This window comes from Hyperoodon ampullatus, assembly GCF_949752795.1.
Source record: "Hyperoodon ampullatus genome assembly, chromosome: 8".
NCBI lineage: Eukaryota > Metazoa > Chordata > Mammalia > Artiodactyla > Ziphiidae > Hyperoodon > Hyperoodon ampullatus.
Window position 1 is genome coordinate 53003312 of NC_136921.1, and position 16016 is coordinate 53019327.

General features: G+C 37.1%; 1 protein-coding gene across 2 annotated transcripts in view; it reads left to right on the forward strand.

The window, feature by feature from the left end:
* The window catches only part of ACMSD (aminocarboxymuconate semialdehyde decarboxylase), a gene marked incomplete at both ends in the record, with an annotated part of 63642 nt that extends 49069 nt beyond the window's left edge, over positions 1-14573 (forward strand). For both annotated transcript variants that reach the window (XM_079710131.1, XM_079710130.1), the window contains 2 exons: positions 9351-9449; positions 14511-14573. In XM_079710131.1, the coding sequence (XP_079566257.1) occupies positions 9351-9449; positions 14511-14573 (162 nt within the window). The remainder of the gene's footprint in view (positions 1-9350; positions 9450-14510) is intronic.
* Between the last annotated feature and the right edge of the window lie 1443 nt (positions 14574-16016).

Here is a 16016-nt window from a genome sequence, read left to right on the forward strand (position 1 = left end):
TGGTGATCATTTCGCAGCATATACAAATATCAAATCATTATGTTATACAGCTGAAACTAATATAATATGCTATGTCAATTATACCTCAATAAAAAAGTATAGGTTTGGGCTTCCCTGGTGGCACAGCGGTTGGGGGTCCGCCTGCCGATGCGGGGGGCGCGGGTTCGTGCCCCGGTCCAGGAGGATCCCACGTGCCACGGAGCGGCTGGGCCCGTGGGCCGTGGCCGCTGGGCCTGTGCATCCGGAGCCTGTGCTCCGCGACAGGAGAGGCCACAACGGTGAGAGGCCCGCGGAGGCCACGGCGGTGGGAGGCCCGCGTGCCGCAAAGAAGAAAAAAAAAAAAAGTATAGGTTTAAATGCTTCTATTAGGAAAAGAAGAAATGTGTATAATCAGTGATTTATGATTCCACTTTAAGAAACTAGAAGGGGAGAAAAGTAAACTAAAAAAGTAAGCAGACAGAAAGAAAGAAAAAATAGAGATAAGAGCCAAAATCAAAGAACAGAAACAAGACAAGAGAGACACACACACATACAGTTCCCCATCAGCAATAATTGTCATACCTAGTGCCCAGATCTTGGTTTCTAGATACTTTCTACTACAAGGAAGCTGGGTTGCTTGGAGAAAAGGCTGATTCCAGGGCAGTGAAAGCACAAAATGAGATGGAACAACTTTTTGTGCCTGAGAGTAAGGAAGTACTCAAAAAATCGTGCGGAAAAAGCACAAGGACAGGGCTTCCCTGGTGGCGCAGTGGTTGAGAGTCAGCCTGCCAATGCAGGGGACACGGGTTCGTGCCCTGGTCCGGGAAGATCCCACATGCCGCGGAGCGGCTGGGCCCGTGAGCCATGGCCACTGAGCCTGCGCGTCCGGAGCCTGTGCTCCCCAACGGGAGAGGCCACAACAGTGAGAGGCCCGTGTACCGCAAAAAAAATTAAGACACAGGAGTCAAGTTGAAGGAGTTCACACGGATCAAATCTGAGATGATCTGGTCATCAAAATAAACAATGATAGTTAATAGATTATAATCCATTGAATAAAGTCTAGAATGATATAAATAAATATACTATATATATGAATAAACAAATGAACATATATAATTATATACATAAATGTGTATGTATATACGATACAATCTCTTCCTTATAGTTAGTATAGAAAAAAGAGTAAGAAAATCATTATTGAATGAAAAACCAGTGGGTGAAAGTTTGATAAGGAACAAGATATTTATGTGATCTTAAAGTGTCTCCCCACGAATTACTTATTAATCATGAAGGAAAAAATAGCCTTTAGAGGAAAGAAACCTGGTGGGTCCCAACTTAACTAAATGATCAAACATCACCAATACTGGGACAAACTGGTAACATGTACCCCTGATATGATGCAGTGAAAAAGACACAACATCACTTCTGTAAAATTTCTACCCCAAATGCATAATTTGTATGTAATCATGAGGAAAGATAAAAAAAACACAAACTGACATTCTATAAAATTCTATAAAATAGAATAGAGAGACATTCTGTAAAATAACTGGACTGTAGTCTTTTTCAAAAATATCTAAGTCAAGAGTGACCAAAAAAAAAAAAAAAAAAGATTACCTGTTCCAAATTAAAGGAAACTTCAGAGACGTGATAACTAAATTTAATGTGATTATCAACTGGATCTTGGACCAGGAAAAAATAACTAGCTATGAAGCACACTGTTGGGATAACTGACAAAGTTTGAGTATGGACTGGTGATATTATATATATGTGTGTGTGTATATATATATATGTGTGTGTATATATATATATAATAACATTGATATAATGTTTTTATATATATAGCAACTTATAAATTTTCTGATTTTAAGAACTGTACTATGGTTATATAAGAAAACATCTTTTTTCTTAGGAATAAACTCTAATTTATTTAGGAGTAAGGGGCCGTAATGTCTCCAACTTGCATACAGTTCAGAAAAATGTATGTTTCTGTATAGATACACAAATATCTGTACAGAGAAAATAATAAAGGGGGCAAAATATAAACAATTGGTGAATCTGGGTAAAGGTTATATGGCAGATCCCTGAATTAGCTTGCAACATTTCTATCTGTCTAATCATTTGAAATTCTGTCAAAGTTGTCCACCACATTAATCAATTAATCAATTAAAAATAGGAGTTTGGGGCTGGATAGGACATTCCAACCAGAGGATAAACCTAGTAAAGTGAGAACACTATAAAGATTCTGGTATAACTGGAACACAGTGTGACTCATTCAGGATTCCAGCAGAAAATAAGATGGCATACCTGAATTGAGAAAACTAGAGAAAAAATTAATAAATGGATTATTTACAACAGTATGGAAAGCTCCATTACCATTCCAGGCCAAAAGACAGAGAGTGCTCTGTGAAAAGGGCCTGCTAACAGGAGCCAAGATTTTTAGTTGGAGCCAAGTTGATGACTCCAAAGGGAGGGATCTGGGGCATAAACACTTTCCTCCATTCTCTAATCTCCTGCCTATGTTGCCCATTAGTTAAACCCAACTAGAAACCTGAGGTCAAGGGAGCCTGTTGTACAGTACAGACAGGTCAGCTTCCAGGGGACAAACAGGAGTAAAAAAAGATATCCAGAGAGCAAGTGGATGGGATGTGAGGGGGTGAGGGAGGAGAGTAAGAGAATGCAAAAGTGAGAACAAGAGAATGAGAATGAACATGATGTTGCATAAATATGAAGATGAGGACTTCAACATTAGATAACATGCTGCGTTTTAACTGCCTGTAAGGCAGCCAAGTAGAAGTGTCCAGCAGGCAGCCATATACCCAGGACTTGAGGCTTAGGAGCTAGATCTTTGTTTATGGATGAGACTGCCCAAGCGGCACAAATAGAGTGATAATCAAAGATGAGAAAAACCCAAGCTAAGAGATATGTGTAGACAACACTTAACATTTTTTTTCACCATTCATCTACTTTTTCATCCTGTGCATCTGTTTTTCTCTCCATCACTCCACTGAAAGTGCACTTAATAAGGCTGCCAAATCCAACAGAGACTCTTTAGTCCTTATCTTTTTCATCCTCTTCTAAAGCATTACTTATTAAACACTTTCTCCTTCAAATATCTCATTGCATTTTTTTCTAATACCACATTTTTTCTGTCTCTCCTTCTCTGTCTCACTAGCTCTCCCTGCCTGTGGACATTCTCCCTCTGTCTTGCATTCCTGCAAGCACTCCACCCCCAGTGTTGATGTTCCCTATGGCTCTAGCCTTAGCCCTCAGCAAAAACTATGGAGGCCAGTAGGCAGTAGAAGACATGTTTAAAGCTCATGCACACACAAAAACCTGTACATCAAAACCTCTATATCCAGGGCTTCCCTGGTGGCACAGTGGTTAAGAATCCGCCTGCCAATGCAGGGGACACAGGTTCGAGCCCTGGTCCGGGAAGATCCCACATGCCGCGGAGCAACTAAGCCCCTGCACCACAACTACTGAGCCTGAGCTCTAGAGCCCGCGAGCCACAACTACTGAAGCCCGTGCGCCTAGAGCCCATGCTCCACAACAAGAGAAGCCACCGCAGTGAGAAGCCCGCGCAATGCAACAAAGAGTAGCCCCCGCTCACTGCAACTAGAGAAAGCCCATACACAGCAACGAAGACCCAATGCAGCCAAAAATAAATAAATAAATTTATAAAAACAAACAAACAAACAAAAAACTCTATATCCAGCCAAACTATCCTCCAAGAATGAGGAGAAACGAAGATATTCTCAAATAAACAAAAGCCAAGAGAATTCAATGCTAGTAGACTTGCCATACAAGAAATGCTAGAGGATGTCCTTCAGACTGAAATGAAATGACACTAGACAGAGAAGAAATCACAACAGAAATTAGAGAATATTTAATACAAATATAATATAAAACAAAACTTTCCAAAACTCATGAAATGCAGCTAAAGCAGGGCTTAGTAGGAAATTTATAGCTCTAAAATGCCTATATTGAAAAAGAAGAAAGATCTCAAATCAATAGCCTATATGTCCACCTTAAGAAACTAGAAAAAGAAGAGTAAGCTAAACCCAAAACAAGCATAAGAAAGGAAATAGCAGATACTAAAGCAGTTATAAAAGAAACAGAGAATAGAAAAACAATAAGAAAATCAATAAAATCAAAACTTGGGTCTTTGAGAAGATCAACAAAATTAGCAAACCTTTAACTAGACTGACCAAGAAATAAAGAGAGAAGATTCAATTGTTAAAATTAGAAATGAAAGAGGAGGGTATTATTAGAAAACTTACAGAAATAAAAAGAATTATAAGAAAAAATATAAACAACTGTGTGCTAACAAATTTGATAACCTAAATGAAATGAAGAAATTCCTAGAAAGACTACAGAAACTGACTCAAGAAGAAATAGAAAATCTGAATAAACCTATAATAAGTAAAGAGATTGAATCAGTGATTTTAAAACTTCCACAAAGAAAAGCCCAGGACTAGATGGCTTTACTGCTGAATTGTATCAAATTTAAAAAAAAGAATTACAACCAATCCTTCACAAACTCTTCAAAAAAGTACAAAAGAAAGCAACACTTCTGAGTTTATTCTATGAGGCCAGCATACTCCAAAACCAGAAAAATAAATCACAAGAAAACTACACACCAATATCCCTTATGAATACAGATGTGAATTTCCTCAACAATATTTATTAAACTGAATCTAGCAACACATAATAAGAATTATACACCATGATCAATTGAGATTTATCCCACAGATGAAGACTGTTTCAACACACAAAAATCAGTCAATACACCATATTAATAAAGGACAAAAACTACATGATCATCTCAATAAATGCAGGAAAAGCACTTGACAAACTGATAGTCTTTCATGATGAAAACACTCAAAAAGGAGTATAAAGGAACTTCCTCAACCTGATAAAGAACATCTATGAAAAACCCACAACTAATATCGTGCCTAATGGTAAAGACTGAAAGGTTCTACTCTTACCACTTATATTCAGCATTGTACTGGAGATTGTAGCCAGGGAAATTAAGCAAGAAAAATAAATAAAAGGCATAAAAATTGGAAAGGAAGAAGCAAAATTATTTGCAGATGACATGACCCTGTATACACAAAATCCTAGAGAATCCACAAATAAACCATCAGGGCTAATAAACAGATTCACTAAGGTTGTAGGATAAATATACAAAATATATACAACACATACAAGATAAATATACAAAAATTACCTGTATTTCTATATACTAGCATTGAATAATCCATAAATGAAATTGAGGAGACAATTCCATTTACGATGGCATCAAGAAGAATAAAATACTTGGGAGTAAATTCAACTAAAGTGTAAGATTTGGACACTAAATTACAAAACATTGTTGAAGAAAATTAAAGAAGACCTAAATAAATAAAAGACATACCATGTTCATTGGTTGGAAAATTTAATATTGTTAAATGGCAATACTTCTCACATTGATCTACAGATTCAATGCAATCCCTATCAAAAATCCAGGGTTTTCTTGTTTGTTTTTTTATTTTTGCAGGAATTGACAAGCTGATCCTAAAATTCATATGGAAATGCAAGGGACCCAGAATGGCCAAAATGATTTTGAAAAAGAAGAACAAAATTGGAGGACTCACAGTCCCAATTTCAAAATTTTCTACACAGATACATACAGTAATCAAAACCGTGTAGTGGCTCAAGGACAGACATAAAGATAACTTATTTTGAACAAAGGTACCAATACAATTCAATGAAGAAAGAATAATCTCTTCAATGTATTATAGTGGGATAACTGAATATCCACATACAAAAAAATAATAATAATAACGTTGGAGCTCTTCTTTACACTCAAAATACACAAAAGTTAACTCAAAATGGACCAAAGACCTAAAGGGAGAAGCTTAAACTTCAAACTCTTAGAAGAAAACATAGTTGTAAATCTTCGTGACCTTTTAGGCAATAATTTCTTGCATATGACACCAAAACCACAAGCAACTAAAAAAAATAGATTAAACTCATCAAAATTTAAAAATTTATGCTTCAAAAGATACCAGTGAAGTGAAAAGATAGCCCACCGAATGAAGAAAATAGTTGTAAATCATACACCTGATAAGTCTCTAGTATTCAGAAAATATACAGAACTCTTACAACTCAACAATAAAAAGGAAACACGTGGGCTTGAATAGACACAAAGGATATAAATAGATATTTCTCCAAAGACATACAAATGGCCAATAAGCACATGGAAAGATGTTCAATGTAATTAGTCATTACAGAAATGCAAATCAAAATCACAGTGAGATACCACTTTGCACCCACCATGATAGCCATCATCAAAAAGATGAATAATGACAAGTGTTGGTGAGGATTTGGAGAAATTGGGACCCTCATACATTGCTGTTGGGAATGTAGAATGCTACAGCCACTGTGAAAAATAGTTTCTCAAAATGTTAAACATGGACTTACCATATGATTCAGCAACTCCACTCCTAGGTATATACCCAGGAGAAGTGAAAACGTGTTCATATAAAAACTTCTCTGTACACAATTGTTCAGAGAAACAATATCATCACACCCAAAAAGTAGAAACAACCCACATGTCCATCATCTGATGAATGAATAAACAACAACGTGATATATCTATACAATGGAATATTATTTGGCCCAGAAAGGAATGAAGTATTGATTCAGCCTACAACATGGATAAACCTTGAAAACAATATACTGAGAGAAAAGAAGGCAACATACTGTTTGATTCCATTCATATGAAATGTCAGAAGAGGCAATTCCATGGACCTCCTTTACAGAAGGTAAATTAGTGTTTTCCAGGGGCTGGAAGGAAGTAACAAGGAGTGCCTGCTAATTAGTACGGGGTTTACTTTGGGGTGATAAAAATGTTCTGGAATTAGTGGGAATGATTATAGAAATTCATGAATATATGAAAACCCACTGAACTGTACACTTTTAAAGGGTGAATTTTATGGTATGTGAATTATATCTCAAAAGAAGAAGAGGGGGGATCTCCTACACCCCTGAATCCTAGTCTTCATTTGTGGAGACAACTAATGTTACTTGTTTCTTGGCTACCATTCGTGAAATAGACTTTATACATACAAACATATATTTGTGTGTCTGTAGGTCCCTTAGTAGAAACAGAAGTATGAGCATAGCAGATACACTGTCCTAGACTTTGTTTTCCCCCCTTCACGATATAACTTCAAGATCATTCCTCTTTTTTTAATTAATTAATTTTTTAATTGAAGTATAGTTGATTTACAATGTCGTGTTACTTTCTGCTGTACAGCAAAGTAAGTCAGTTATACATATACATATATCCATTCTTTTTAGATTCTATTCCCATATAGGCCATTACAGAGTATTGAATAGAGTTCCCTGCGCTACACAGTAGGTTCTTATTATTTTATATATAGTAGTATGTATATGTCAATCCCAATCTCCCTGTTTATCCCTTCCCCTTCTTTCCCCCTTGATAACCATAAGTTTGTTTTCTACATCTGTGACTCAATTTCTGTTTTGTAAATAGGTTCATTTGTACCATTTTTTTAGATTCCACATATAAGTGATATCATATGCTATTTGAATTAACTTTAGTAAATTCCATGACAGTTATTACATTGTATTTTCTCAATTACAAGATCATGTCTTTTTTTCTTATTAATCAATTTTTTATTGGAGTACAGTTGATTTACAATGTTGCTTTAGTTTCTGCTGTACAAGATCATTCCTCTTTATAACTTGGTGATTATTTCATTACAGCATATGCAAATATCCTTCATTCCTTTTTATTTTTGGATATGCTATAATTTAGTTTGATAGTCTTTTGCTGCTACAGTAGTGTTGCAATTAACTTCCTTGATGTATTTCCATTACATGCATATGGGTGGGATACTTTCTAGAAGTAAAATTTCTGGTTGAAAATATGTTCTTATTTTGATAGCTGGATTTATTATTGATTATTGATTTAATGTCTCTCTTACTAGATTATGAGTTTCCTAAGGAGAGGGAACATTTCTATTTTTTTCCCCAAAATTTGTTCATTTATCACTGTATACTATTCCATTACAAAAATATATATTCTTATTCATTGTACTTTTAAAAAATTATAGTTGATTTACAATGTTATATTCATTTCAGGTATACAACATAGTGATTCGATATATTTCTATACATTACAAATGAATCACCACAAAAAGTCTAGTAACCATCTGTCACCATACAAAGTTGTTTTTTTTTTGGCTGCTTCTGCACTGGGACTTGGAGCAAGTGAGGTTTTGCACCTGCCTTTTAAGGATGGAGTCTGTTTCCAGCCTCTAGCTCTCCTAAACATAACACCCACGGGTTTTCAAAGCCAGATATTTTGGGTGCTTGTCTTCCCAGTGCAGGACCACCAGGCTGGTGAACTCAGTGTGGGACTTGGACCCCTTGATCCTCAGGGAGGACCTCCACAGTTGTGATTTTCCTCCTGCTTATGGGTCACCATGCCAGGAATGTGGGTCTTTGACAGTCCATGTCTCCACCCCCCTACCTGTCAAGTTGTGGTTCTTTCTTTATATCTTTAGTTATGGAAAAAATCTTTTCTGCTAGCCATTAGGTCATTCTCAGAGATAGTTGGCCTGTAAGTAGCTGTAATTTAGGTGTGACAGGACGTGAGCTCAGGATCTTCCTACTCTGCCATCTTGACCTTTCTCTATCCCCATTTCTGTTTTGTTGACCAGAGCAATCTAGATTTTAGCACATTGCTTGACATAGTGCTTTACTTATTTGTAGACAGACAAGCCTGTGTGCTTTATTGTACAAAGTGTCAAATAGAGATTCAAAGCTACATCATTAAAAAGCAAACAACAATCTAGTTTATAGAGATGGTAATTGTTTGCGGGGGTTGGTTGGTTTTTGTTTCTTTCTTTTCTTTTCATCCAGTTGTTTTTTTTTTTATGTTTTCCTTTTAAACTCCAGTATATTTTCAAAAATTGTGTGGGTCAACTGCAATGCATCATTTTAAGAAATATAGAATCCTTAATTTCATCTGAAGACATCAGCATGTTTTATTAAATAAATGCCTGCTTCTTATATTTGAGTATTCTGCATATCAGTTACTTAAAAAAAACAAGGGAAGATGGGGGTTGATTTGCAGCTTTAAGAGACCTAATAGCGGCACCTGCTGGAGAAAATGTCAGAATAAGTTTTGAAGCCATTAAATCTTAAAAATTTTAGATCAGTTTGTTTCTATTAATCAGGAAGAAATTTGTTATTTTACCATAGGAGTGCTTGTAATATGTAAATATAATTAAGTTTAAAAGAGGTTCTTTGATGTTCTACAAAATTAGAGATAAAAGTGTTTTTTCTTTTTTCAGGATAAAGTCATTTTGGGAACCGATTACCCCTTTCCACTAGGTGAGCTGGAACCTGGGAAACTGATAGAATCCATGGAAGAATTTGATGCAGAAACAAAGGTATGTGCCTTTTACTTCATGATCTTCTTCCTGAATTTTCCTGCTCTAATTGTGTTTGGTTTCAGAGCACTTTGCTATGTGATAGCAAAGAACAGAGAAATCATTACGCTTAATATTCCTAGAACTGTTACTTGATCTCCAGAAAGAGCTGACCTATTAAAGGGCAAAGGAAAGTTAAAATGCTGAAAGTCAATCTAGTACAACTAAATTCATAAAGCCAAGAAAGAAAATGGTAAAGAAGCACATTATAATAATATATTTAGATTTCCACATTAGATGAATGAGAGAAATGTCTAAATTTTTACTTTAATGTTTCTGTTACAAATCTACCAGTCTCAAAAGTTGTAATGATCCTAGTTATTTGGATATTGAGACTAAAGTCTTGATTAACAGAACTCAAGGATCCAGAACCCTCAAGTAACTGGATTTATTTTTTTTCTTTTAGCATTTGACTTTTAGAGTGGCTAAATGTGCCTTAATGCTGCCACTGCCATTCTGCCCCTGAGGCTCCTGAACGAAAATGAGGTTAAAATGAGACTCAGTGTCCCCAGATTTCCTCTCTTTTGCCATCCCCTTCCCATCCCACACCCACCCCCAACAAAACAAGTTCTTCCTAAGACTTCACTGACAATCACTACCAGGGGACAGGGATGGCCAGAAATGAAAACATGGGGATATATAAATTCTTAACAAATCTTACAAATGTTTTAGTCATAGTCCTTTTGTATAAGTCTTGGCTTTCTTCTAAACTAGAATCCAAAATTTCTCTAATTCTCTGCTTTAATTTTTTTTTTTTTTTTTTTTTGCGGTACGTGGGCCTCTCACTGTTGTGGCCTCTCCCATTGCGGAGCACAGGCTCCGGACGTGCAGGCTCAGCACCCATGGCTCACGGGCCCAGCCGCTCCGCGGCATGTGGGATCCTCCCGGAGCGGGACACGAACCCACGTCCCCTGCATCAGCAGGCGGACTCTCAACCACTGCGCCACCAGGGAAGCCCTCTGCTTTAATTTTTAAGGATGTATTAGCTCATCACATCTTCTCAGTAGGCTTGAAGTACATGAACAGATGCCAAAAAGGGTCCTTTTCCTTTTTTTTAGATTTATTCATTATTTATTTTAGGCTGCATAGGATCTTAGTTGTGGCACTAAGGATCTTCACTGAGGCATACGGGACCTTTCATTGCAGCACACGAGCTCTTCCTTGAGGTGTACAGGGCTCTTCTCTAGTTGTGGCACGCAGGCTCCAGGGCGTGTGGGCTCTGCAGTTGTGGCACAAAGGTTCCAGAGCACATGGGTTCTGTAGTTTGTGGCACGCAGTCTCTCTAGTTGAGGCGTGTGAGCTCAACAGTTGTGGTGCGTGGGCTTAATTGCACCATGGCATGTGGGATCTTAGTTCCTTGACCAGGGATCGAACCTGCGTCCCCTGCATTGTAAGGCGGATTCTTTACCACTAGACCACCAGGGAAGTCCCAAGGGTCCATTTTGACATATACTAGTTGCAAGTTATTGACTGGGAGACCTCAGACTGCTTTAAATAGGAAGTTTCTCCTTCGGCACTTACCCACCTTAAGGCACTAAAAGTCTTGAATTGTTAAATATATACTTATTAAAGTAGCAAGCAATACTAAGTTTTTTCACTTTTTTTTGTTTGTTTGTTTGCGGTACGCGGGCCTCTCACTGCTGTGGCCTCTCCCGTTGCGGAGCACAGGCTCCGCACGCGCAGGCTCAGCGGCCATGGCTCACGGGCCCAGCCGCTCCGCAGCATGTGGGATCTTCCCGGACCGGGGCACGAACCCGTGTCCCCTGCATCGGCAGGCTGACTCTCAACCACTGTGCCCCCAGGGAAGCCCAAGTTTTTTTACTTTTTATATCAAAGGTTGAGAAATGAAGAACTTCCTATAACATTAACCAAAATTAAACTGAAACCAGATTACCTCAAGAATCCTGATTAAGACTTTAATGGAATAATAATAATTATTATTACATGCCTTTTGTTATTTAATTTTATGTGCTTATCACTTTCAAGTTTTCAGAAAATCTTGAATAAAAATTTTATATTGTCACAAATTCATGATATTCTGTATAAGGTTACTCATTATAACACTGTAATAAAACTAAAAACAATCTACAGGGGAATAAATAAATAATAACATATCCATACAATGGATTCTATACAGCCATAAAAAATATTAAGAATCGATTTCTGATATATTAAGTTAAGCAAGGTGCAAAAACTGCATATAGTATACTTCCATTTGTGTATGGTATACTATCCATTTGTGAAAAAAATTATAAACCTACATATAAATGCATAAAATATTTCTGGAAGAAGGACAAGAAACTGATAACTCTGGAAAGAAAAAATAGTGGTTGGGTAGCACTAGTGAATGGAAATGTACATTTTTATACCTTTTGAATTTTGAGCCACATGAAGGTAAAATTTCACTAAAAAATTTTAAATGAAATAATTAAATCCATTTGATGAGCACAACCAGCCTGGGAGATAGGCAAATGCATTCCACCATGTAGATGCAGAGGAGAAAAACAAGACTTGGGGGTTGAGTGATTTGCCAAAAGGGATATAACTGCTGGATTACAGCACATGGACCCAACCCCAAATCTCCGGACTCCAGGATCAGGTTTCCATCCAACACACCAAAATGTATCTCCTTCAAATGATACTCAGTACCAACCTATTTTATTATTTTTATTTATTTTTATTTGGCTGCGTTGGGTCTTCGTTGCTGCGTGCCGGCTTTCTCTAGCGGCGGCGAGCGGGGGCTACTCTTTGTTGCGGTGTGCGGGTTTCTCATTGCAGTGGCTTCTCTTGTTGTGGCTCACGGGCTCTAGGGCACAGGCTCAGTAACTGTGGCGCACGAGCTCAGTAGTTGTGGCTCATGGGCTCTAGAGCACAGGCTCAGTAGTTGTGGTGCATGGGCTTAGTTGCTCCGCGGCATGTGGGATCTCCCCGGACCAGGGCTCGAATCCACATCTCCTGCACTGGCAGGCAGATTCCCAGCCACTGCGCCACCAGGGAAGCCCCCCAACCTATTTTTTTAAAATAAATTTATTTATTTATTTTTGGCTGCCTTGGGTCTTCGTTGCTGCGTCCGGGCTTTCTCTAGTTGTGGTGAGCAGGGGCTACTCTTTGTTGTGGTGCACAGGCTTCTCATTGCAGTGGCTTCTCTTGTTGCGGAGCACAGGCTCTAGGCACACGGGCTTCAGTAGTTGTGGCACGTGGGCTCAGTAGTTGTGGCACACAGTCTTAGTTGCTCTGCAGCATGTGGGATCTTCCCGGACCAGGGTTCAAACCCGTGTCCCCTGCATTGGCATGCGGATTCTTAACCACCGCACCACCAGGGAAGCCCCACCCAACCTATTTTAAAAAGCAAATAGTTTCTCACAGCAGCAACAGTCACTTCTGAATCTTCCTTTAGAGGAGGATGGCCCAAGTGTGAATCTGGGAAGAACCCTGAGTAAGAGGTCCCTGCCTCAAATTACCCACTCTACAAGGCTGTGTGAGAACCCTGAAGTGGTCATGATATATAGATACACACTAATGGTACGGATGTTACACGACACCATACATGTTTCCTTCCACCCTCAATTACATACCTGCCTTTTGCAAGCGGGATATATATCAATTAGGGTATCACAAAATTACCCCTCAAATCACAGGAGTTCTTTCTGTGGAGATGATCTAACCTACAGCTGGGGAGAGAGTGAAAAAAAACTTGGCAGTCTTCTTCTCATGTGAAATTTATAAATGTACATACTTGTACAATTTTCTGAGACTCTTCATCTGTATCACTTTTCTTGCTCCAAAAGAGCTTACTTTTTATTCAGGGCCATGTGAAAGACAACACATATACCGAGAAGGTGGTAGGTGGCTAGACGACTTCTGGGCACTCTTTCCAACTCTCTTATCTTACAGACCTAAAACTCACTGGAGGGTCCTGTAAAAAGAAAGTCATTTTCCTAAGAGGGTTTTCCCTGTTGTAATTCTCCTCCCCTCCTCCCACAGCCAAGTTTCAAACTTAGATTTCAAATAGAGGAAAAAGGGGGAACTGAAGGCAGTTAAAAGGTACAAACTTCCAGTTACAAGATAAATAAGTACTAGGGTTGTAATGTACATCATGATAAATATAATTAATGCTGCTATATGTTATATATGAAAGTTATTAAGAAACTAAATCCTAAGAGTTCTCATCCCAAGGAAAAAAATACTTTTTTTCTATTTCTTTAATGTATCTATATGAGATGATGGATGTTCACTAAACTTATTGTGATCATTTCATGATGTACATAAGTCAAATCATTATGTCGTACACCTTAAACTTATACAGTGTTCTATATCAATTATATCTCAATAAAACTGGAAGAAAAAAAAGAACTTCATTCCTTTTGGGGCCTGAATATTACATTTATGTATATACCACATTTAAAAATCTATTCATCTGTTGATGTATGCTTAGGTTGTTTCCACCTTTTGGCTGCTGTGAATCGTGCTGCTATGAACATTCACATACAAGTATCTGAGTCCCTGTTTTTAATTCTTTTGGCTATATAACTAGGAGTAGAATTGTTGGGTCATATCGTAATTCTGTTTCTAATATATTTAAACTTATCATTCTATTATTTTGTATAAAAAGTATTTGCAGAAATCTTTCACTAGGAACTGTTATTATAAAAATAAGCATAAAACAAATATACATTTTATATGTTACTTATAAATACATATTTACATGTTTCAAAATTCAAAAAAATCCATTTTTTGTCTATGATTGCCAACATATTTGAGAAGTAGGGAAAATAATAAAAGCACAAATATACCACACACCATTTATATTTTTGCTTTTAAAAGACTGTTCAAAACAAATATATGAATATAATTTGAAAAACAGTGGGGTGAAACAGGGGTCAAGAGATTCACTGTTTAACCTGCTAATATTTTTCTCTCACACTGGGGAACTGAGTTTTTAAAAACCTGATGAAGACACTTAATAAGTACGTTAAAACAACCATTAAATAATGCTTTAAAATAAAATCTTTTCTTTTTCAGGATAAACTCAAAGCTGGCAATGCTCTAAAATTTTTGGGTCTTGAGAGAAAACAATTTGAATGACTGAATTTACTACAAAGGCAAATTTCAAGAAGATTTTTTTGTTTGTTTTTAAATATGTATCACTAAAATCCTATTTTGAACACTTTTATCTAGAAATATAATATTTATCCTGAATTGTTCATAACAAAAATGATTCATGCTTTCATTCAGAAAAGCAGTAAATTATTTCATGTGCAAATCAAAAATAATTTTCCCAGTGCCTTTTAAATTAATGTCAGAAATAAAAAGCAAAATGTCATTAATGATTTATATGGAAAAAATAACAGATTCATCCCAGAGCGTTCAGGTAGGTTCTACTTTGAGCAAATATATGTTAATAGGGCCCAAATAAACTGTTTTTATTCACTTTAATACCTTCCATTAGCCCAGAAGTGGGCTGGGAGTGAAGCTCCAAGAAAATAAATGATATACATATTCCATAACATCTAGGAGCTTATAGCCCAATTAAAGAGGCAAGATACATGTTCGTGGAATAATAACTAAGCAATAAAACATGCGTGTCACAGAAGTTTTAGTAAGAAAAATTCATTTGGATTCAAACTTTGGGCAGATCTTCACAGAAGCTGGAACTTGGGCTGAGTCTATAAGGATGGATAAGACATGCTTAGGTTTGGAAGATAGGAAATAGATAGGAAGGCAAAACTATGGGAACATAGTTCCCATACGAATGAGAACTTATCTATTCTGGAGAAAAGTTTCAGTATGTAATTTACTTTTATGAGAAGCTCTTTTAATTTAAAATACAGAGCAGAATGTTTAAAGAAGGCTGTAGAGACTGAGCAGGGCAATACCAGGGTAGCCTTTGTTCTACTCACTTCATTTCTGGTCATCCCACCTGGACTGCTGAAAATGAACTTGGTCCTGGGAAGGGTGATGAACGTCTGTGGTTCATGTTCCTCTGGCTGAATTCTAAAATCAAATATAATTTTTCTAAATTACCCTCTTGCTTTAGTTTCATTCATACTTCTTTTCCCTTCCATTAGTCCAGAAAATCAAGTTGAGTACTGGCATGTGATTTGTACTGATTAAATTTTTGCTAAACTACACCCATCCCATTATTTTTTCTTCATTTATTTAGTCTGTAACTCCATCTCTTTCTTGCTACTCCTGTTGCTTTCTAGGACTTTACCCACACACCACTCTGTTACTCCAATCTGCCTAAAAAGAAAAACAAGGTCGTGCAAAACAGCAGCATGAAGCATGTGTTATTATTCTTTTCCTTCCCCATTCTTTGGGGAAAATATCTGTTCCTTTTCAAATAATATATATTTGAGCACTGTTAACACAGTGTTTAATGATTGTGTTATTATGAAAAGTAACTTGATCATCTCATTCAGTATCACAGATCTATAGATTCATAGCTTAAATAGATACCAGGTATATTCATAGTTACAGAGTATTTATATGATGTGCCAGTACTGTAGGACACTTCCAGACACTGGG